Source organism: Musca vetustissima, unplaced genomic scaffold, assembly GCF_032173495.1.
Source record: "Musca vetustissima isolate MV318-11 ecotype Yass unplaced genomic scaffold, APGP_CSIRO_Mvet_v1 utg42242, whole genome shotgun sequence".
NCBI classification, from domain to species: domain Eukaryota; kingdom Metazoa; phylum Arthropoda; class Insecta; order Diptera; family Muscidae; genus Musca; species Musca vetustissima.
The window spans coordinates 110,285-133,365 of record NW_026876457.1 but is presented as its reverse complement, the minus strand read 5'-3'; the positions used below and the strand labels follow the sequence as shown (position 1 = coordinate 133,365).

At 35.7% G+C, this 23,081-nt stretch overlaps 1 protein-coding gene across 1 annotated transcript; it reads right to left on the bottom strand.

Moving 5' to 3' along the window:
• Positions 1-18,939: 18,939 nt before the first annotated feature.
• LOC133321008 (small ribosomal subunit protein uS3) lies at positions 18,940-20,107 on the bottom strand. Its single transcript, XM_061530114.1, has 2 exons — positions 20,025-20,107; positions 18,940-19,681 (listed from the first exon to the last, which is right to left on the bottom strand). The coding sequence occupies exons 1-2, from the start codon at positions 20,052-20,054 to the stop codon at positions 18,980-18,982; spliced, it is 732 nt and encodes a 243-aa protein (XP_061386098.1). The 5' UTR covers positions 20,055-20,107; the 3' UTR covers positions 18,940-18,979.
• Between the last annotated feature and the right edge of the window lie 2,974 nt (positions 20,108-23,081).

The following is a 23,081-nucleotide window of genomic DNA, read 5'->3' as shown; positions in this document are numbered from 1 at the left end:
TTGGTGACAGGATATAATTATTGGGGGTTTCGTTTCAAGGTGACATTCAATGCGGTAAAAGTCAAACAATTGCTATTCTCGTTTAACCCCCTTCACTTCTTCTGCCATGGTCCTATACCTTCTTCTAAAAGCGGGGTAGTTTGTTAACAGGTTTAATAAAGGGGATGTTATGTGAGGCGATCGGACCATGTGGACTGTGAATACCTTCCCTTATCATTTTAGGTCATCATTATGTGGGCGTATCAATTAACTAAATTGGAAAGTGAGATAACATGTTGCAACTGCGCACAATCTTAAATTCTAATAAAATGAAATATGTTAGGGGCTGCCCCAAATGGATGTTTCAATGGATAAATGTGACATAAATTTCCATCAATACATGCAAATTCCAGTTTAAGACAATACGAGATGTTACTACTTTACTTCGAATTTATTTAGCCAAGAAATGTAAATTCTCCTCTATGTGCAAATATATATCACATCTATACATCTATATTTGCAATTTCTCTATATCCAGCAATATTCGAACATGTCGTTGGAACATACGAGTATATTGTAAATTTATCGTTAATGTTTTTGTTGATACATTTTAAATGAAAACTGACAAACTTTTATTTGTTCATGTTGCAATCATTTAACATTTTTTTTTAATAGAAGCAAGAAACTGAACATCACGGAAGCCAAACACAATACCTAATTTCATAGGCAAATGCACGCAGTCTTGTAATGACAATGAAATCGAACACAAATTATATTATTGAAATAAAGTAGGACAACGTTTGTTTTTTTTTTTTTTTTTTTGATGTGTGTTAAAAGAATCAGTGGCGGGGCTCGAAAAGCAATTTACCCTGGATTAAATAGCAAATGAATTAGTTCTGTCAATGTTGTCTTACAAAGAAATCTGTTCACAGACAAGGATTTATTTTGAGGATATGGATTGTACTTGGCTAGGTAGATATGATCGGGTCAAGTACAAATGTTGTTAAATTCGGCCGGGCCGAACTTTTCATTCCCACCACAATATGTGTACTGGCAGTCACTTCCAAAAAAGTTGCCAATCCCTCATTGAACTATACTACCGCGAATGATTTTTGAAAGTGTGGCTCAAAAGTTCCGTTGTAATGAAAAAAGCGAAGGGATTTTAATAATGGGAATTTACAATATTAGTGGGCCTGTGCTAAGAAATACTAAATTGCAGCCACTTTTGATGACATATGTTCTTCAAATTTCCACAATAATAATATTGCAATGAAGTTTCCAATAAGGAAAAATGGACTTAAACCACTTTCAAAATAAACGACGAATATATGCTGAGGTCTATGGAATTACACATAGGTTTATTTTATATTTTAACAATTTGTGGTTGAGATATCCTCCTGGCATGGACCGATGGCACCCATTTTCGGACCTAATTTAAAGTTATTAACGATAATACGATGTGAACAGTTTGAATGAATGTTCAAAATTAGACGTATGTAGGATTAATATGTTCTATCATAAATATGTTCCATCCTACAAGAATGCGGCTAAAACCTTCAAAATACCGAAAATAGAGCGGTAATTTAATACGAGGGCTATGTGCAAACCATTACCTAAATTAATAATTGCATTTACCCAAAACCCCGCAGTGTGAAATTACGGTGGGTAAATGTAGTTTTAATCTTCAAAGTACAGAAAATCGGGTTGTACTATTATATATATATATATAGTAGCTATACAAAAACGTTATATTTTTGGGGGGAAATTTGACATCCCCTTGGAATCAAAAGTATCCAATTGCAGTTGTATAAAATTAGAGCCACTTAGTTTGAAAAACGTACCTAAAGTCACCAAAATACCGAATAATGTAGGTACCCCTGTTTGGAGGCTACCCGAAAAATGGAAGGGATGTTTATCGCCAAAAGAGGGTTACCCTAAAAATGGACCAACGTGAGCGTAAGCAAATCGTGATGTACAGAAGACAGAATGAAGTCCGGAAATTTCCCAACGAATAAAATACCAAACCTAAGGCTATGGTGCAGGCACATCCTCCGGTAGATATAAAGGAAGGAAGGAGTATTTCTGAAATAGTGGCGGTGAAGAAGAAGATAAGAGATGACGGTATGGAGTGTATACCGCCTAGCCAAGATGAGGCCAGAGTAGCAATTAATCGGCTGAAGAGCAATGAAGCAGCAGATGCCGATGGATTACCAGCCGAACTATTCAAGACCGGTGGTCAGATGCTGGGCAGTAGCATACGCCAGCTGATTAATACAATTTGGCTAGAGGAATGCATGCCCAATGATTGAAACCTCAGCAATCTATGTCCCGAGCACAAAAAGAGACAAAGCGGTATGTGCCAACCATAGAGGAATAAGTCTCCTTCCCATCGAAGCGTGCTGTGTGAATGGTTGAAGCCAATGGTCAATGACATTATTGGACCATATCAATGCGGCTTCAGGCCTGGCAAATCCTTCACACATAACCGAGGTCCATTTGGCCAGCTAAATAATGATCGGTTATCATGAATAGAACCACACTTGTTCCTTTCTCTCTAGAGCATATAGAAAATCAGACAAAATAAAGCGACATAATAATCCAAAATATCGGTAGTCCCCAAATCGGTTAAAGTTTTCATGTCAAAGTCCATCGTGAATATCTTCACCATAAAATATTCTCATGTATTTCATTTCGCAAACGCACTAAAGGTTACAACTTCTTGCACTACCACCGCCATTATGTTTATTGCCGTCATTCAAATGTGAAGCACTTTTTCGGCGTGATGTTCCCGCGATAAAGTTTTGATATTTAAAAGAAAATTTACTGCAACAACTTTGTATGTAATTTTATGAGCCTTCAACGACATTTAAATGTAATGCAACGCCAACACCAACACCAACACCAACACCATCATTAATGTCATTTAGACATTTACGAGTCATTTTCATTTTTGTGAATTCATTCATTCATTCGTTCACCCAGTCTGTCTGTCTTTCAGTCTGATGTGATTTTGACACAGTAATGCTCTCTTCCTCATGTCTGGGGGCTTCAGCTAGAAATATAACGGCGACCATAAGGCTAATACTTAGACCTACATACGACAGTTTGTATGTTCGTTCGTTCGTACATCACTTGACATTACATCCAACTGTTGGTAGATGGCACAATTCATGTGTGTGTACATGGTATGACATGTAGGGATCATCCTCAGCATAATTTCAATGAATCACAGGGAAATGCACAGAACCGCAACGACATTGGAATCTCCTCAAGTACCCCATTTTACGTAGTACGTATCGGTACCACGAAACGTAACCAGGAGTATTGCAGCAGTGGCGTTGTGTAGGTATGTTTTATGGGCTTTTCGTGAGTTTAATGTATTTTGCATGATTTTCAAATGCTGACTGGATGGCTGGCAAGCTGACAAATGCGCGCAAACTATTTTCCCAACTGCTCTGCACTTGTTTCGAAGGCAATTGAATTTCAAGTTAAAGCTGTGAAAAAATTCGAGTACAAAATAAACTATGTTGTTGTTCAACACAAAAAAAAAAACGAAGAAGAAGAAAAACAAACAACGATTTAATGACTGACTGTTTGCTCAGACCTCCTGAACCTCAGGATAAAGGTGCATTTGATTTTTCTCATACTACTATTTGTAACACATTTAGGTAATTTTTTTGAAAATGTTAACATTTACAGTTGTAATACTTCAAATTATATTTGCAACAACAAATTTATTTGACATGTTGTAAAATTGAATTTAACGGCGAGTCTACATATTATTGGGCAACCTGAAGACGAAGCTATTTTTTTTATATGTGTTCACATAACTGATAATTTGTTTGTTTTGGAAAATATGGGAAAACCCAAGTCCTTAGAATAGATTAGATTGAAACAATCGTAGCATGTGTTATTCTATCTTCGGATGGAATTATATATGAGAGTTTTATCAAAATCTGAACGATTTAAATCAAACTAGACTACAGCATGGAGAAAAAGAACATTTATATTTTTTACCACCACCATAAGGTGGAGACTATATTAAATTTGTCATTCCGTTTGCGAAATATTCAGCGGAGACCCCACAAAGTATATATGGGAAATTACAAAATTCTTTTAAATTGTGTATTTCAAATATAACACCCCAAGAGCTGTCTCATCTGCTTGCACAGATTCGACGCCGATATTCACCGTCGACGCAGATCAGCCCGTAGATCTTTCGGAGAATGTTTCTTTCAAACACCCCAAGAGCTGTCTCATCTGCTTGCGCAAGTACCGATGCTTCTGATCCATATAAAAGCAAGGGTAGTATCAGCGTCTTGTAAAGTGTGCGTTTGGTCTGACGGGAGGTGGCCTTGCTTTTGAGTTGTTTGCTCAGACCATAGTAGCATCGGTTGGCCATCACAATCCTTCTCCGAATTTCAAAACTGATGTCATTCGTTATTTTATGGCGGTACCAAGGTATATAAAGTCTTTAACTAGCTCGAAGCTGTAATTCTCAAGTTCCACAGTTGGTCCGAGTCTACTGGACGTCTTGCGCGTTGATACCATCTGCTTGGTCTTCTCGCCGTTTACGGTCAGACCCACTTTGGCAGACTCCTTTTCAATTTGTTTCTAAGGTGGCTGTTACCGCTCGCAATGTTCGACCCATTATATCGATGTCATCGGCGTAGGCGAGTAAAATGTGTTGTTTGGTGTACAGAGTGCCATTTCTGCTCACCTTTGCGTCTCGTATGACCTTTTCCAGTAGGATGTTAAAAATATCACACGACAAACTGTCACCTTGTCTGAATCCTCGTTCGATATTGAAGGGCTCCGATAGGTCCTTTCCTACTTTAACTGCTGATCTTGTGCCACTTAAAGTTATCCTGCATAGCCGTATTAATTTTGCAGGAATGCCGAACGTAGACATGGCTTTAAACACCTCTGAACGGGTAGGACTGTCGAATGCGGCTTTACAGTCGACGAATAGGTGGGATGTGTCGATGAGTTTTTAGTGGGTTTTTTCAGGGTTTGGCGAAGAGTGAAAATCTGGTCAATGGTGGATTTGCCAGGTCTGAATCCGCATTGGTATGGTCCAATGAAGTCATTGACCATTGGCTTCAATCGTTCACACACTGGATAGCACATTATATGCGATGGGAAGGAGACTTATTCCTCTATAGTTGGCACATATCGTGTCTCAATTACACAAACTTTGGGCCTTTAGTGCACAATTTACATAAAATCGAAGGAAAATATATATGGGAGCTATATCTTAATCTGGACCGATTTTCACTAAGCTTAGCAGATATCATTCTTGACTCAATTTAGTATACTTCGCCAATTTCGCGTAAATTGACAAATATATGGGGACTTTTGTGTCCATTTACATAAAATCGGACGAAAATATATACGGGACATATATCTAAATCTTAACCGATTTTCATAAAATCATACATTATTGCAGACTCAATTCAGTGCGCTATGCAAAATTTTGAGCAAATCAAAAGATATATAGGGACTTTGGTTCAAATCGGAAGAAAATACATAACTGAGGTATATAATAGCGTTCGTCCGGATTCGGATTAGAAATGCGACCTGTACTTTGTTAACAATTTAACACCAACAGAAGGACGGACATGCATAAATGAACTCAGTGATTCTATACATATTCTCAGAAGGAACCATGTGTCTATCTCGTGTGTAGTGCTCCATTTCAAGTAAATATTTTACCATTTCATCCTTCAGTTATGCAGATAAATGATCAAACTTTGGTGACAGGATATAATTATTGGGGGTTTCGTTTCAAGGTGACATTCAATGCGGTAAAAGTCAAACAATTGCTATTCTCGTTTAACCCCCTTCACTTCTTCTGCCATGGTCCTATACCTTCTTCTAAAAGCGGGGTAGTTTGTTAACAGGTTTAATAAAGGGGATGTTATGTGAGGCGATCGGACCATGTGGACTGTGAATACCTTCCCTTATCATTTTAGGTCATCATTATGTGGGCGTATCAATTAACTAAATTGGAAAGTGAGATAACATGTTGCAACTGCGCACAATCTTAAATTCTAATAAAATGAAATATGTTAGGGGCTGCCCCAAATGGATGTTTCAATGGATAAATGTGACATAAATTTCCATCAATACATGCAAATTCCAGTTTAAGACAATACGAGATGTTACTACTTTACTTCGAATTTATTTAGCCAAGAAATGTAAATTCTCCTCTATGTGCAAATATATATCACATCTATACATCTATATTTGCAATTTCTCTATATCCAGCAATATTCGAACATGTCGTTGGAACATACGAGTATATTGTAAATTTATCGTTAATGTTTTTGTTGATACATTTTAAATGAAAACTGACAAACTTTTATTTGTTCATGTTGCAATCATTTAACATTTTTTTTTAATAGAAGCAAGAAACTGAACATCACGGAAGCCAAACACAATACCTAATTTCATAGGCAAATGCACGCAGTCTTGTAATGACAATGAAATCGAACACAAATTATATTATTGAAATAAAGTAGGACAACGTTTGTTTTTTTTTTTTTTTTTTTTTTTGATGTGTGTTAAAAGAATCAGTGGCGGGGCTCGAAAAGCAATTTACCCTGGATTAAATAGCAAATGAATTAGTTCTGTCAATGTTGTCTTACAAAGAAATCTGTTCACAGACAAGGATTTATTTTGAGGATATGGATTGTACTTGGCTAGGTAGATATGATCGGGTCAAGTACAAATGTTGTTAAATTCGGCCGGGCCGAACTTTTCATTCCCACCACAATATGTGTACTGGCAGTCACTTCCAAAAAAGTTGCCAATCCCTCATTGAACTATACTACCGCGAATGATTTTTGAAAGTGTGGCTCAAAAGTTCCGTTGTAATGAAAAAAGCGAAGGGATTTTAATAATGGGAATTTACAATATTAGTGGGCCTGTGCTAAGAAATACTAAATTGCAGCCACTTTTGATGACATATGTTCTTCAAATTTCCACAATAATAATATTGCAATGAAGTTTCCAATAAGGAAAAATGGACTTAAACCACTTTCAAAATAAACGACGAATATATGCTGAGGTCTATGGAATTACACATAGGTTTATTTTATATTTTAACAATTTGTGGTTGAGATATCCTCCTGGCATGGACCGATGGCACCCATTTTCGGACCTAATTTAAAGTTATTAACGATAATACGATGTGAACAGTTTGAATGAATGTTCAAAATTAGACGTATGTAGGATTAATATGTTCTATCATAAATATGTTCCATCCTACAAGAATGCGGCTAAAACCTTCAAAATACCGAAAATAGAGCGGTAATTTAATACGAGGGCTATGTGCAAACCATTACCTAAATTAATAATTGCATTTACCCAAAACCCCGCAGTGTGAAATTACGGTGGGTAAATGTAGTTTTAATCTTCAAAGTACAGAAAATCGGGTTGTACTATTATATATATATATATAGTAGCTATACAAAAACGTTATATTTTTGGGGGGAAATTTGACATCCCCTTGGAATCAAAAGTATCCAATTGCAGTTGTATAAAATTAGAGCCACTTAGTTTGAAAAACGTACCTAAAGTCACCAAAATACCTATAATGTAGGTACCCCTGTTTGGAGGCTACCCGAAAAATGGAAGGGATGTTTATCGCCAAAAGAGGGTTACCCTAAAAATGGACCAACGTGAGCGTAAGCAAATCGTGATGTACAGAAGACAGAATGAAGTCCGGAAATTTCCCAACGAATAAAATACCAAACCTAAGGCTATGGTGCAGGCACATCCTCCGGTAGATATAAAGGAAGGAAGGAGTATTTCTGAAATAGTGGCGGTGAAGAAGAAGATAAGAGATGACGGTATGGAGTGTATACCGCCTAGCCAAGATGAGGCCAGAGTAGCAATTAATCGGCTGAAGAGCAATGAAGCAGCAGATGCCGATGGATTACCAGCCGAACTATTCAAGACCGGTGGTCAGATGCTGGGCAGTAGCATACGCCAGCTGATTAATACAATTTGGCTAGAGGAATGCATGCCCAATGATTGAAACCTCAGCAATCTATGTCCCGAGCACAAAAAGAGACAAAGCGGTATGTGCCAACCATAGAGGAATAAGTCTCCTTCCCATCGAAGCGTGCTGTGTGAATGGTTGAAGCCAATGGTCAATGACATTATTGGACCATATCAATGCGGCTTCAGGCCTGGCAAATCCACCATTGACCATATTTTCAGTCTGCGCCAAATCCTGGAAAAGACCCACGAAAAACACATCGAAGACGCATTCGACAGCCCTACCCGTTCTGAGGTGTTTAAAGCCATATCTACGTTTGCAAAATTATGCAGGATAACTTTAACTGGCACAAGGTCAGCAGTTATAGTCGGAAAGGACCTCTCGGAACTCTTCAATACCGAACAAAGATTCAGACAAGATGACCGTTTGTCGTGTGACCTGTTTAACATCCTGCTGGAAAAGGTCATACGAGATGCAAATGTGAACAGAAATGATACTGTATACACCAAACAGCATATGTTACTCGCCTACGTCGATGATATCGACATGATGGGTCGAACATTGCGAGGGGTAACAGCCACATTTGAACGAATTGAGGAGTCTGCCAAAGTGGGACTGGCAGTAAATGGCGAAAAGACCAAGCTGATGGTATCAACGAGCAAGACGTTCTGTAGACTCGGACCAACTGAGGAACATTGAAACTACAGTTTCGAGGTAGTGAACGATTTTATATACCTCAGTAACGCCATAAACAAAACTAACAACATCAAATTTGAAATCCGGAGGAGAATAGTGTTGGCCAACAGATACTACTATAGTATGGGTACTTGCGCAACCAGATGAGGCTGCTCTTAGAGTGTTTGAGAGAAAAATTCTCCGGAAGATCTATGGGTCGATCTGCATCGATGATGAATAACGCCGTCGAATTAACCATGAACTACACCATCTATTCTCAGACATCGACATAGCCAGACGTATTGAGCTGCAGTGACTGCGCTGGCTAGGCCATGTTGAGAGAATGGATGCTCAATGGCTCAAAAGGCATATGAAAGCGAACCAAGTGATGGTTCACTTTTCTTTAAGCGCAAAAAAAAAACAACAATACTTTAAATATCAAAAAACTAGGAATAGTGACAATATGTGTACAAAATTTGAAAGCTTTATCTTAAATATTGCGAGCTCTATAGTTTTTTTTTTATCAGACGGATATGCATAAATCGACATACAATTTTTTTCAGATCAAAATTTTATATTTTATTAAAATCTATTTAAATTTCATGTACCTTTAAAATATACATAATTTCATCCGATTTCATATAAATGATATGTTCCATGATATGATATAGCATCTTTTCTATGACGGTCACGAATCATTTAAATTGAAATATCATAAACAGTTTAAAAAATGTCCATAGCTTACCGAATTTAAAGATCCTCAATTATATTACATTCCATGTACCCTTTAATTCCCCATAGTAACAAAAATCTGTGTGAGTATGTTCATATCCGACACTCCTGCATTAGCAATTATTTTTCTCACAAAGAACAAAAAACAAATAGGCGCCTCTGTCTCTCCAGCACCTTATCCTATTTTTGTGTAAATTTTCTCAAGATTTGTCTGCTAATAGCGCCTTGTTGTTGTTTGAATTGTTGCTGTTGTTTTTGTTGGTGTTTTTGTTCTTACTGGCATTTGGAATGCTCACGTTTTATTAGAGTTTTGCTACAATTTTAGTGTTTTGTTACAACAAACAGCAATTTTTGTTTTTCGTTTTCTTTCTTTGCTGCCGCATCTCCTCTCGGGAGTTGCAACTTGGTCTATCTTGGTCTGACAAAGAAGCACTTGTCGAATGTTTGCGGAAATTTTCTTGTTTATTTTGCCGCCGCAACTACAACAGGTGCCGTTCGTTCGGTAGACGACACAACTACACAACATCGCTGGATACATAGACCAGAAAGCCTAAGTTTGAATGGGATCCGCCATCCGATGGTGATGGTGTTGTTGGTGGTGGTCTTGGCTATATGGCGGTATCTAAAATTGCTTTGGCTGTCTTAAATGTTCATAAAATAATGATTGCAACAACGCATCGTTTTGTTCAACTTGGCTGTTGTTGTCGTTGTCGCTGTCGTTGTCGTCATCATCGTTGTTCGGCGCTCTTCAGTGGTATTCAGTTCAGAATTTATGATGGCATAGCCATTGGTATTTGATGCGTGATGCTGTAGACTGTTTGTTGTACAACCTAAATTAAATCTAATATCAGTGCAACACTATTAACAACAAAAACAACGTCAACAACAACAACGATAGCAACTACTACCACAGATTAATTACGATTTATTCACTTTGCTAAAATGTTGTTATGGCGAGAAACAAGATTTTGGGAGAATTTATTTATGTTTAGATGAGATAAAGCCGGGATTATATAAGATATTTATGCAGAGTGGGGTTTTTTAAGGAACTTATTAAAATTGGTGGTGGGTGACGTAGGCAAAACAACGGCTCTGATTGGCTTTAACATAGCAATGCCCTGGCCCATCTTGGTCATCTTTCATCTCGATTGTGGACACTGACCTCCTCGCGTTGCCACCTGGGGTAGCTACTCTACTTGCTGAAATAGTGAGCTAATATGTGCGGGAATTCACCCATAATAACTATAAAGAATGACTTGATTCGTCGGGTTAATTGTCCACACTCGGAAAACGCCACATACTATGCGAAAGCAATGTGAAATAATACCAAACCCTCTTTAATATTGACGACCCCCGTATAGAGGACCACAATCTGGGAATCTGTACTTGCAATGTTCGTACGTTGAGCCAATGGTCAATGATTTTATGGAGCATTTCCAATGCGCCTTCAGACCTGGCAAATCCACCATAGACCTGGAAAAACACATCGAGACATTACATTTATTCGTCGACTATAATGCCGCATTCGACAGCCCTCTCCGCTTAAAGGTGTTTAAACCATGTCTGCGTTCGGCATTCCTGCAAATTTAATATGACTAAGCACGATAACTTTAGCTGGCACAAGGTCAGCAGTTAAAGTCGAAATGACCTCTCGGATTCCTTCAGTACCAAACGAGGATTCAGACAAGTTGGCCTTTTTAACATCGTGTGACCTTTTTTAACATCCTGCTGAAAAAGGTCATACGAGATGCAAAGGTGAACAGAAATGGCACTCTGTGTCGATGCAAGAAAGAGGTTCATCTTAGAATATTGGTACCATTGTAATCGTATTATGGTAAAATTACACTTTCCACCATGTGCTGGATTAAATTTGCTATTTATTTTGGAACACCTCTAATATTAGTTGGAGACCCTATAAAATAGATACATTTGGGATTAGAATTAAATTTTATTTATTCTGTTTAGCCATGTGCGTTTGAAGCATGGGTACTTGCGCAAGCAGATGATGCAGCTCTTAGTGTGATTAAAAGAAAAATTCTCCGAAAGATCTACAGTCGATCTGCGTCGAATTAACCACGAATTATACGATCTTTGCACGGGCATCATCGGTGGCTAGGCCATGTTGCGTGAATGGATGAGGATGTCCCAGTTCAACAGGCACATTAAAGCGAACCGACTGATGATTCACACAGAAGGGGAAGGCCACAAATTCGATGGAATGATCAAGTGGAAGATAACCTATCGAAACATGGTCTTTCAAATTGGAAAAAAACTGCGCACAAGACCGACGTGTCTCGAAACTTTTTAAGCTCGGCTTAAAACAAATGTTCTGTCTTGACCCAGCTAAGCAAGAAATTAAATTTGGAGGTAACGGAATGCAGCAAGAGAATATGGCTGCTCTGAGAATATAGAAATTCATTCATCCAAAGATATATGGGAGGTTTCGGCCAGCCCACATTTTTTATACCCTCTACACTTAAAATAGATAAAATTGGTCTGAGGAACCTGAGAACTAAGGTTTCGGGGTAAGCCCTACATAAACGGGCCCCATTATTTGGTAGTTTGGGAATTTTGAGCATTTTTTTCAGATGTATTGGCCAAAATTCAAATTTAATTAAGGTATGCCATAGTTTTAAGACCTTAATACATACAAAATACAATTTCATGTTATTCTGATTACCAAGAAATGAAATATTGAGTATATTCTTATATTGGATCCGCCATTTAGGATTCATTTTAATTGATTTATCAAAATCTGATTTCACATGTGTAATCAGTGACCATAGCCCTACCAAACGTGTTCAAAAATAATTTAATTAATTCAAATGTTAAAAAATGTCACCGCCGTTTTCGGTCCACCCTATTAAATTTTTATTTTTTTCTTGCAGAATCTCAAACCCAAACTATCAAATTACATCCTACTCGATTGAAAAACGTCGCAAAAATCACCAAAATAGCAAATATTTGGCGTACCGTTACAAGGGGTCTGTACCAAGACGTAAACCTATGTACCACATTTGCAATACCAAACATCCACACTAGAAATGTCTGTGCAACATTTCAGACCTCTATCTAAATTTAGCGATCTTTATGATTTCAACAGACAGGCGTGACGAAATCGACATAGAATTTTATTCTGATCAAGAATATATACTTTATGAGGTATTCGATGGCTATTTCGAGGTTTTGCAAAAGGAAAGTCAAATGTAATATACCAAGTATAAAAATGAATTATAGGACATCATTCACGTTTAGTGTCACCACAGTTCTCGGTCATCACAAGAGTGACATGACAAAGCCTACTACTACAATGTAAAAGGTCTCTTGAGCGAGTACATAATTATGTTGCTGTGTTACCAACAAATAAGGCTTTTGGCGTAGACTTCGATCATATATTTTCTACAGCACGTTTTGGCTGTCGACTGTCAAATCAAGCTACTTGCAATTTATTCTAAAACAATACATGCCTCAACCTTTATATGAAGTTTTTTTTTAACGCAGTTTTTTTTTTATTCACCTGGAATCCGAAATGCTAAATTATAACAACTTCATTGGCAAAATGCGGCAAACACCATCAAAATACCAAAAATTATGCGGGACCCAAGTCGAAACTTTTCTGCAGAGACGTATATCGAAACATTCAAAGTGCCGGAAATGAGGCAGGACCTTCATATGGGAGCTATGGCATAACATGGATAGAAATAATTGTGTAAAACTCATTATATCCTTCTGTCCTTTGGTGGTCAAATGAGTCAAGAACCTTCAAAAACCGAAAATGATGCGGTACCTTTATTTGGGTACTTTTCGAAACATGCACCTATATCGAAAATTCTTCTGCATAGATTTATGTTATCCTCCAAGACCTGAGAATGCCAAAGTTCAGCTCCTTCGGTTGGAAAATACGCGTAAAACCTTCGAAACTTCGAAAATGGTGCAAGAACCTATATTAAAAGGAGGACCAATATATTCCAATTACAATACCAAACATCCTATCTTAAATATTGCGATCACTATAGTGTTTTCAAGAGAAGGATAAACAAACACACATGGCAAAATATAATAAATGCTATTTTAATCTAATCCAAAATATATCTATTTTATAGGGGTGTTCTCTCACCTCTATATCTAATATTAATACGATGACAATTGTACCAATTTTCTTGTATCGACACAAAATATCGACTGCACCGCCCTGGCGATTAAAATATAAACTACAATGTTCGATTCATACGCAAGGTAAATAGTTTGTGACTTGACTATAGAATCGCAAACATTTTTGTATTGTAGTAAGGACATAAACCAAAAACTAACTCCGAAAATCGTATTTCGAAAATTTATTTGGCAATTTGTTGTACAACAAATTGGATCAAATACTACACCGATGTGTTTATTTCCGGTAAATATAACCTCTAATCTCGTATTTTCTACATTTGTTTAGAAATTTCGACGTACTGTGGTACATGGTATTATGTCTTTGTGCATATGTTTGTAACAGGCAAAAAGGAAACGAGATAGGCACATGGTTCCTTTTGAGAATATGCATAGAATCACTTTCTTAGTCGATTTATACATGTCCGTCCGTCTGTCTGTCCATGTTAAATTGTATGAAATTTGGCATAGGTCACTTATACGGCCCAAGGACGAACCCTATTGAGATAGGGAAAAATCGGTTCAGATTTAGATATAGCTCCCATATATATTCTCGTCCGATTTAATGTAAATGGTACACGAAAGTACCTATATATCTTTCGATTTGAACGAAATTTGGCAAAGCTTAAGGAAGTAGGTATAGAATGATGTGTTTTAAGTCTCCCGAAAATCGATTCAGATTTAGATATAGCCCCCATATATATTTTCGTCCGATTTAGTGAAAATGGTGTACCAAAGTCTCTATCTATCTTTCGATTTGCACGAAATCTGAAAATCAATTCAGATTCCATTTGATGTAAATGGTGCACCAAAGTCATATATAAGGACTTCCATTTCCACGAAATTTGGCATGGCGTATTGAATTGAGCCTAGAGTGACGTGTGCTAAGTTTCGTGAAAATCGGATCGAATTTAGATATGGCTTCCATATTTATTTTCGTCCGATTTTATTTTTATGGTATACCAAATGGTAGGTACACCAAAGAACCGATTAACATGCAAATTTTCATAGATTTCAGAATTGTATGTGTATAGGTTGTTTTAAAGGGTGCAGGGTATCATATAGCCGTCTCGTTAAACTTTATTATTTTCCATACTTGGTTAATTTATATCTTTGGAAATTGCGAAGATATAAATGCCGTAAAACTTTTTCAAAAATAAACATATCGCGTTGTTTTTTTTTTCAGTTTTAACTCGGGTAATTTATTCACTTAAAAAAAACTAAATCATAAATGCAAAATTTATTTTGAAATAAATAATAGTGTATGGAAAAGGAAATTTTCTCAATTTTTTCTTGTACAAAACTAAAGCAACTCTACTGTACAAACAGATGAGCTCTGAAATTGTAGTTGTTTTTACCGTTATCATTACCATGTTATGTTTTCTGCATCTATTTTGATTCTTAAGGACCATTTTTAAAAGGATTTTGATACAATAACATGTGTTTGACTTATTGTGATTGTGAAAATAATTTATCACAGAATATTATTTTGAGAAATATTCCACAAATAAGTCCATGGTTCCTCAAGTAGTCGGTTTTATGCAAAAACGGTGAGACACAGTCAAAAGTATCCACATGGTTTTTATACCCCTCACCACATTGTGGTGATATGTTTATAACACGCAAAAGGAAACGAGATAAACACATGGTTACTTTTGAGAATAAGCATAGAATCACTTTCTGAGTCGATTTATGCATGTCCGTCCGTCCGTCTGCCCATGTTAAATTGTAAATAAAGTACAGGTCACATTTATGATCCGAATTGGATGAAATTTGGCACAGCTCATTTATTTGGTTAAGGACGTACCCTAATGAAAATCGGTTCAGATTTAGATATAGCTCCTACATATAGTTTCGTCCGAAATGGCCGATTGACGCAAAATTTTGCACAATGTACTGATGTTAATATACACTACTGTGAGAAAAGTTTCGCTGAAATCGGTTCAGATTTAGATATAGCTTTCATATATAGTTTCGTCCGATTTTCAGTAAATGGTGCACCAAAGCCCCAAAATATGGCCGATCGACACACAATTTCGCACAACGTACTGATGTTACTATAACGTGTGTCAAGTTTTATTGAAATCGGTTCAGATTTAGATATAGCTCCCATATATAGTTTCGGTCCACCAAAACCCCAAAATATGACCGATTGACACACAATTTTGAACAACGTACTGAAGTTAATATACACTACTGTGTGAAAAGTTTCGCTGAAATCGGTTCAGATGTAGATTAGCTTCCTTTTGTCCAATTTTGTCCAATTGCAAACAAACGATTCTATATCTGTCCATATAGGATGAAGAATGACATGTCTATGATTGATTTAAGTCGGTTCACAGTTAGATAAAAATGACATAAGAGCGTGTTAATTAACGAATAGAATTTTATTTATTTCTTTATTTATTTTATCCTAACATAAAATTAATGAAATAAAATAGCCAATATTGAAATAAATTCAATAAAAATAAACAATTATTGTTGAACATACATAAGCAATTGCAACCTCACAGCGAAAAATATCCACCCATATTATTTACAACTTAATAACGGTTAAATTCAATCTTCTCATGGAATACCAAGTTAAATATTGCATCAGAAATATTTTTACATTTTACGCGTGAGTTTGCTTATTTGGATAGTCATCGGGAAAATTTGAGACCATGGGACGCCACACAACTATTGCCAAGAGAAAATAAGTTCTTCACCATGCTGCAAAAAATCTCAACGAAAAACAAAGCGGGAAAAGGCCATTCGGCCTCGAGCTCGATTGGAGTTCGTTCAGAAACACGAAAAAAAGAATTTTGCATTTTGGAAATCTGTTATTTTTGTTGATGAAAGCAAATTTAACTTGTTTGGGTCAGAAGGATCAAGTAAGATATGGTGCAGGGCGAATTAAGCAGAGAACCCTAAGCACACAATTCCCACCGTAAAGCACGGAGAAGGCTCTGTGGTATGGGTCGGTATGAGTGCTGCAGAAATAGAAAATCTCGTTTTAATTGACGGGATTATGGAAAAGATTTATTATTTCAACATTCTAAAAGATAACTTAAAATGTAGTTCTGAAAAATTAGGGATTGGGGACAACATTTTCCGGTTCGTTCGAGAATGGATTTTATTTATAATTGTAAAAAAGTGATTCAATCATTTGCTCAATCCCCGGATTTTAATCTTATAAAGAAATAATTGAGTATTTTGGAGAAAAATAATAGAAGTCATAACATCTTAAGCATATCAAATCTGAAAAATGGTTTACAGGTAGAATGATATCATACTAAGTATAAACCATCCCAAAAAATTGCTTGTTAAAAACGACTTTTATATTGGATACTTTTCACTTTGAGGTTGCAATATCTTTTGTTTAACAATCACAATTTTTTATATTGATTTCACATAAATATTGCTTTATTTATTGCATTAATTTTAAGTTAAGATGTTCATGTTCACATATAAAATCCACTCAGTAAAGAAATGTTTATGTTTTCGTATGAATTAAAGTTACTTATTTAATGCTCAGACACGAACAATTTTGCGTTCAGAAGACCTAAAAATCAAAGACTCAGGCCTCAGTATTGCAAGAGTATTGTGAAGCATGGAGGCGGAACAATAATGGCACTGGTGTTCGATCTATTTACGAGATTTATGAAATATTGATCGGATTGTCTAAATCGGAATAATATTGAGCGTTTGGTGCACCATTTTATTTATATTTTATTTTGTAAAAAAGGTTAAATGCCAATAAGATTTACAATATCCATGAACTTCTAGTACCTACTCCATTTACAAAAAATCGGACGAAACTATATATTCAGTAAGGTTCGTCTTTGGGCCAAATAAGTGGCATATGCCAAATTTCATCAAAATCAGATCATAAATGCGATCTGTACTTTGTTCACAAAAATACATGGATGGACGGACAGACGGGCATGCATAAATCGACTGAGAAAGTGATTCTATGCTTATTCTCAAAAGGAATCATGGGTCTATCTCGATTCCTTTTGCCTGTCACAAACATATGCACAGAGACATAATACCCTGTACCACAGTGTGGTGAAGGGTATAAAAATCCGCACACATGTCACTCTGATTGGAAAATTCCATGTAAATCGGAGTCTTTCGTGTATCATTTGTATGAAATCAAGTTACATGCAAATTTAAACCGATTTGAAACATAACTACGTCATTCGGGGTACCACAGCAAAGCGTGATGTCCAATATTGAATCTGATTTGAACAAACTTTGGTATTTAACGCACAATTTCATGAAATCGCAAGAAATTATATACCTTTGGAAGCTACATCTAAATGGAATTATGGAAAACTTAATACACAAATTCATTTAGCTACGCCATTCATCATTACATAGCAATCGGACAAACGTTGGGTATTTGGTGCATCATTTAGACTACATCGGGCGAAACTATATATGCAAAATTTCGTCTCAATTGGACAAACCTTGGGAGTTTGGTGCGTCATTTACATAAAAAGTATATATGGGAGATATAACAAAATCTGGGTTCATCCTTGGGCCAAATAAATGAACTGTACAAAATTTCATCTCATTCGGATAATAAATGCGACCTGTACTTTGTTTACTACAATTTTACATTGATAGACAGGCATAAAACTCAGAATGTGATTCTATGCATTTTCTCAGAAGGATTCATGGTTTTATTTCATTTCTTTTTGCATGTTACAAACATATGCACAAAAGCATAATACCCTGTACCACAGTGTGATGAAGGGTATACAATCAAAGTTATTATTTGTTTATTGCTTGGAACCGGAAATGAAATAAATAACCACACCCTTGATATAAAAGTCTGTAGAATTATCAGTTACTACAACAAAAATCTGTTCAGACATTAAATTATCAATGCAAATTATCAACCTATATGAAGTTTTGCTTACTAATATGGTTTTCACTGCAACATGGATCATTAACCCAACTCGCAAAAAATTAAATTTGTATATTCCAGAATGGATGTTTATGTTTTGAAATATTTCTAAAAGCTGGATAATCTGCCTACAATGTCACTTGTTTCTTTCATATCAAAGTAGATGCTAATAGTTTAGGTTTTAAGCATTTGAGGTGGTATTAATCATTTCTTCTAAACAAGTTTTGTGCAATGTATACTAAAACAAATTAATTTGTTATCTACAAACATTTTTTTTGCAAAATTCAATTGCTACTTGACGAAAAATATTTTGTATATATTTGCAATATAATGCTCCTTTGTCGCCGCCCATCCCGCCCACACCTCACACTCTTTGGCATCATTGAATTAATAAACACAAAATAATTGTTGTTTTTTTGTAAGTTTATCTTGTTAAATAAAAACGTTTCATATCTGCAAGTTTATTTTTGAAATATTCAAAAACATCACTGACCCTTACACATTTTACATACAACTAATAGCTTGTATGGATGTTTTTCTTAATAAGCAGGAGCTTCATCACCGATGGGCACGCGAGCAGCAACAGGCATTTTGTATTCTGTTTCGGGTGTTTCATAGATCTTCTCTTCTTTAGGTTCAACAACAGAAACGTTGTCGGGCAATGGCTTCTTGGGACCGATCTTGTTCTTAGGATCATAAGGCAACATAATCTTGACCTTGATACCCAAGACACCTTGACGCAACAAGACGTGACGGGTGGCGGTTTCAACGTAATCGTTGCATGGATCACCAGAGTGGATCATAAGACCATCAACGAATTTCATGGACTTGGCACGCTGACCGCGCAATTTACCGGAAACGACGACTTCACAGCCCTTGGCACCGGATTCCATGATGAAACGCAAGACACCATAGCAGGCACGACGGACAGCCAAACCACCGGTCAACTTGTAACGGAGAGATTCAGCCTGGGCGATGGCGCACAAACCACGGGTGGCGACCTTTTCAGCGTACAATTCAATACGGCCAGGTTCGAAGTTGAAACGTTTTTGGACCATAGCGGTCAATTCACGGATGCGACGACCCTTTTCACCCAAAACTTGTTGGGTCTTGGTGGCCATGATGATGATTTCGGTACGGGCGGGAGTCACACGTACCTCAACACCGGAGTAACCATCCTCGGCGAGTTCACGAGTCAAGAACTCGTTCAATTCAGCCTTGAACATGCCATCGGCAACAAACTACAAAAAAGAAACAATACAAATCACTCGTTAATACATCACAGCATTTTCACATGGCATCGAATCTTTAATCTATGAAAACAAACTTTACACAAATCACTTTCGACTCATCAACCCATCAACAGTCATCCACATTGTTTAAACTAATTAGTAATGCTGCTGTGAATACAGACATCAACGGGAAAAACTGTATTGACATGCCATGGGTTTGAGGTTAGTTCATAGTTTCACTGTTTATCATGGAATTTTCATACTTTTCACATTCAATTTTCACACACATCCATGGGCTGTACAATTCTCCAGTGATTTATTGTAAATTTGTGGTAAAATTTTGTAAAATTACCTTGCGTTTTTTGGAAATTGTGAGGCTCATATTTATTTCATACGAACTCGCAGGGAACGTGGTCAGAAAAAGAAAGAAAGAGCAATATGTAACGTCATCGTAAAAAATGCTACCAAGTTTTATCGTTTGTTATCGAAATGGTCTCCCATCACTAAAACGGAATTGTTGTGCCAAACAATTCTGTGATCAGGGTTGCATTCGACAAGTAAACGGATGTAAAACATATAACTAACACAAGAGCTTGGCGTCTAGCGCTTTTCCATGCGTTATTAACTTTATTAATAAGTTTTTTTATTTATATATCTTTTTATTCAATAGATTTATTTTAATGTTGGTATACCATGATATGGTACAATAATAAAAGATAAGATTTAGTTGAAGAAATTAAAAAAAAAACAGAATTCTACTAAAATGAAGCGGTTTCCTAATAGTCCCTAATAGAGCTCTATTGGTATGTTTTTGTGTCTTGTAATGTGGTTTCTATAAGGGTAATCTTCCTGTGTATTAAGTATCCAATCACATGAAAATCAATTATTTACTAGAATCAAGGTGTATTTAATAAGGTGTATGCATCAGTTACAACAACAAATATTTTACAAAAACAACATTATTGTTATAGAAATTAAATTGTCATGCTGACAATAAGTTTTTGACTAAAATAAAGAAAAACAATTATTAATTTATTTTTGTCAAGAACTATTCTTTGAGGAATAATTAATGAATTTGTGTATTCTTGGGTTATTGGCGGTTTTAGGTCAGTGAAAAATAAAGTTTAAGACCTGGTCGCGATTAATTTTAAGTTTCCCACATGTAGTCTATGGCTCCTTGTAATGTTGTTTATATTGTGAATTACAAGCATCAATTCAAAGACCATTTTTGAAATCGAAATGTAACATTGAAAATGTTTTTGATAATTTGCATTACAGACAATAAAGAAAACATTTTCAAACCATATAATTGTAACTTACACCTTATTAAATACACCTTGATTTATTCGACATGGTATTCGAAATACTTACAGTCTTACCTAAAATTCAACTAGCTCGTTCGACGTTTTTCACCTCAAAAGTAGAACACTTGTATTTATATGAATGTTACAGAAATACGTCGAACGTTCAAGTTGAACAATTTCAACTTTGACAGAACGTATTTTTAATTTTTTTTTCATGGTAGATTTATTACAAGGTAGGACACAGCTACCAACTGATTACAATTTTTTCTCAAGGTGGCTTATTCAATCAAATCAAAATACATATTTTGTGTATACAAATAAATTCAAAATAAATTGAAATATATTCAAGTTTAATTGAAATGAAAATAAAGTTTTCAACACGTTCGTCTGGAAGTAACTACTTTGTTATGGATGAAACAAACACTTTATGGTATTCCCTACTGGATTTTGGGAAGAAATCATAACCTTTCATTAATTTTTCGCGTTTTTGGTTTTGTGTTGAAAAAATGTCAAATAAACACAAACACTTGTGGCGTATATTTATTTTATTTTTGGCAGAAGAGGCCACACGAGCTTAGTTGCTTTTTTGTTATTCACCTCAAGCTGCCCTACCTTGTATTATTGTACCATGATTTTTTTTCTTTTGTTGAAAACAAAAACAAAACATTCTGGAAATTTGAAATTTCGAATGGAAACTAAAAATGTGTGGATTAATTTATTAAGTGTTAATTTTTGTTTTGCGGTTTGTATTATTTGCTTGAAGATATGGATTCGACGTATTTGGGTAATATGGCCGTACACATGGTATAATAATAGAAGGTAACAGCAAGTGTTGTTGTACAAAAAACAATACAACAACCACATGGGAATTTGTTTTTGTAAGTTCTACTAGTGTCAACTCATTTGACAGAAAAATGTAAACAAACAAACAAATTATCATCAAATTATTTTTATTTTGAAAATGAAAAATTTTCGAATCCTCAAAATAAAAATTGAAAAACAAATTTATATTTCTATCGCTTCCACATCTTTCCTATAATTGAGCCATTGCCATATATAAGTGTAACACATATGAAAATGCAGGGAATAGCGAGTTGTTCCTTGAAGAAAGATTTGCTTCCTCAAACTTTCCCAGCAGGCAGATTGAGTAAAATGAATACGGGGGGACATTTAATAAAAAACAATTTCGAATTGAATGCGTTCCCAATTTTCCTGTTGGGTGATTTTTAAAAACATAATTTGTCAAATTCATATTGACACTAGTATTACGTTGGAATCAAATCAGCTGGGACTTGCTGTTACCTTTTATAATTGTACCATGGGCCGTACACAACATTTTGCCATAGTGGGGAAGTTGAATATTTTTGTACGCTCCGTCGGATTTTAGGTAACGTTCTAATAAAAAAAAGGCCTGTTCCCGTACTGCAAGAATCTACTCGATATCATAAATGACAATTCGTTATCGTAAAAAGTAGTAGAACAGATAAAAAATCTTAATAAAATATTTTGGTATTAAAAATTATGAAAAATCGACCATGAATTATTAAGGTTGATTAATGTAAATCCAGCAGTGTTTTCACCGGAAAATAAAAATAGCCGGAGAATAAGAAAAAATATATTTTTTGCGATTTTTATGTCGTCAAGGATCAATTTGCCAAATAGATACGTCCTCAAGACCGCTATTTTCTTGAAATTCGTACGGAGAATATTACCAGCTCCTATTTTCTGGGTTGGGTTTACCCTTTTTTTACTTTTTTTGGCTATCAACACTAACATAAATTGTACTTTTTATTTAACAGAACGAATCTTCTTTACCGCACTCAGCACTAACTTATTCAACAACTAAATCTTTCGTTGCTGGTCATTCTATTTATAAGCTCGGCTTATACTGGAATATTTCCAATCCAGACATCCTAACACTGAAAATAAATTATTGCGGCATACATTTAACACAAACATACTGAAGTTTACTAAAAGAATTTTATGCAGTAATATTAATCAAACTAAGTAATTTTTGAAACAGCTGTTTTATAACCAATTGGCAAAAATAATGTAATACAATTTTAACCTGTGTTGTATAAAAAAAAATAGAAAATGAAAAAAAA

Bases quoted from the DNA above. Each gene is read 5' to 3' on its own strand.
- LOC133321008 (XM_061530114.1), bottom strand. From the start codon at position 20,054: ATGAGCCTCACAATTTCCAAAAAACGCAAG. The intron at 19,682-20,024 runs GTAATTTTACAA...TCTTTTTTGTAG, and splicing joins CAATTTCCAAAAAACGCAAG to TTTGTTGCCGATGGCATGTT.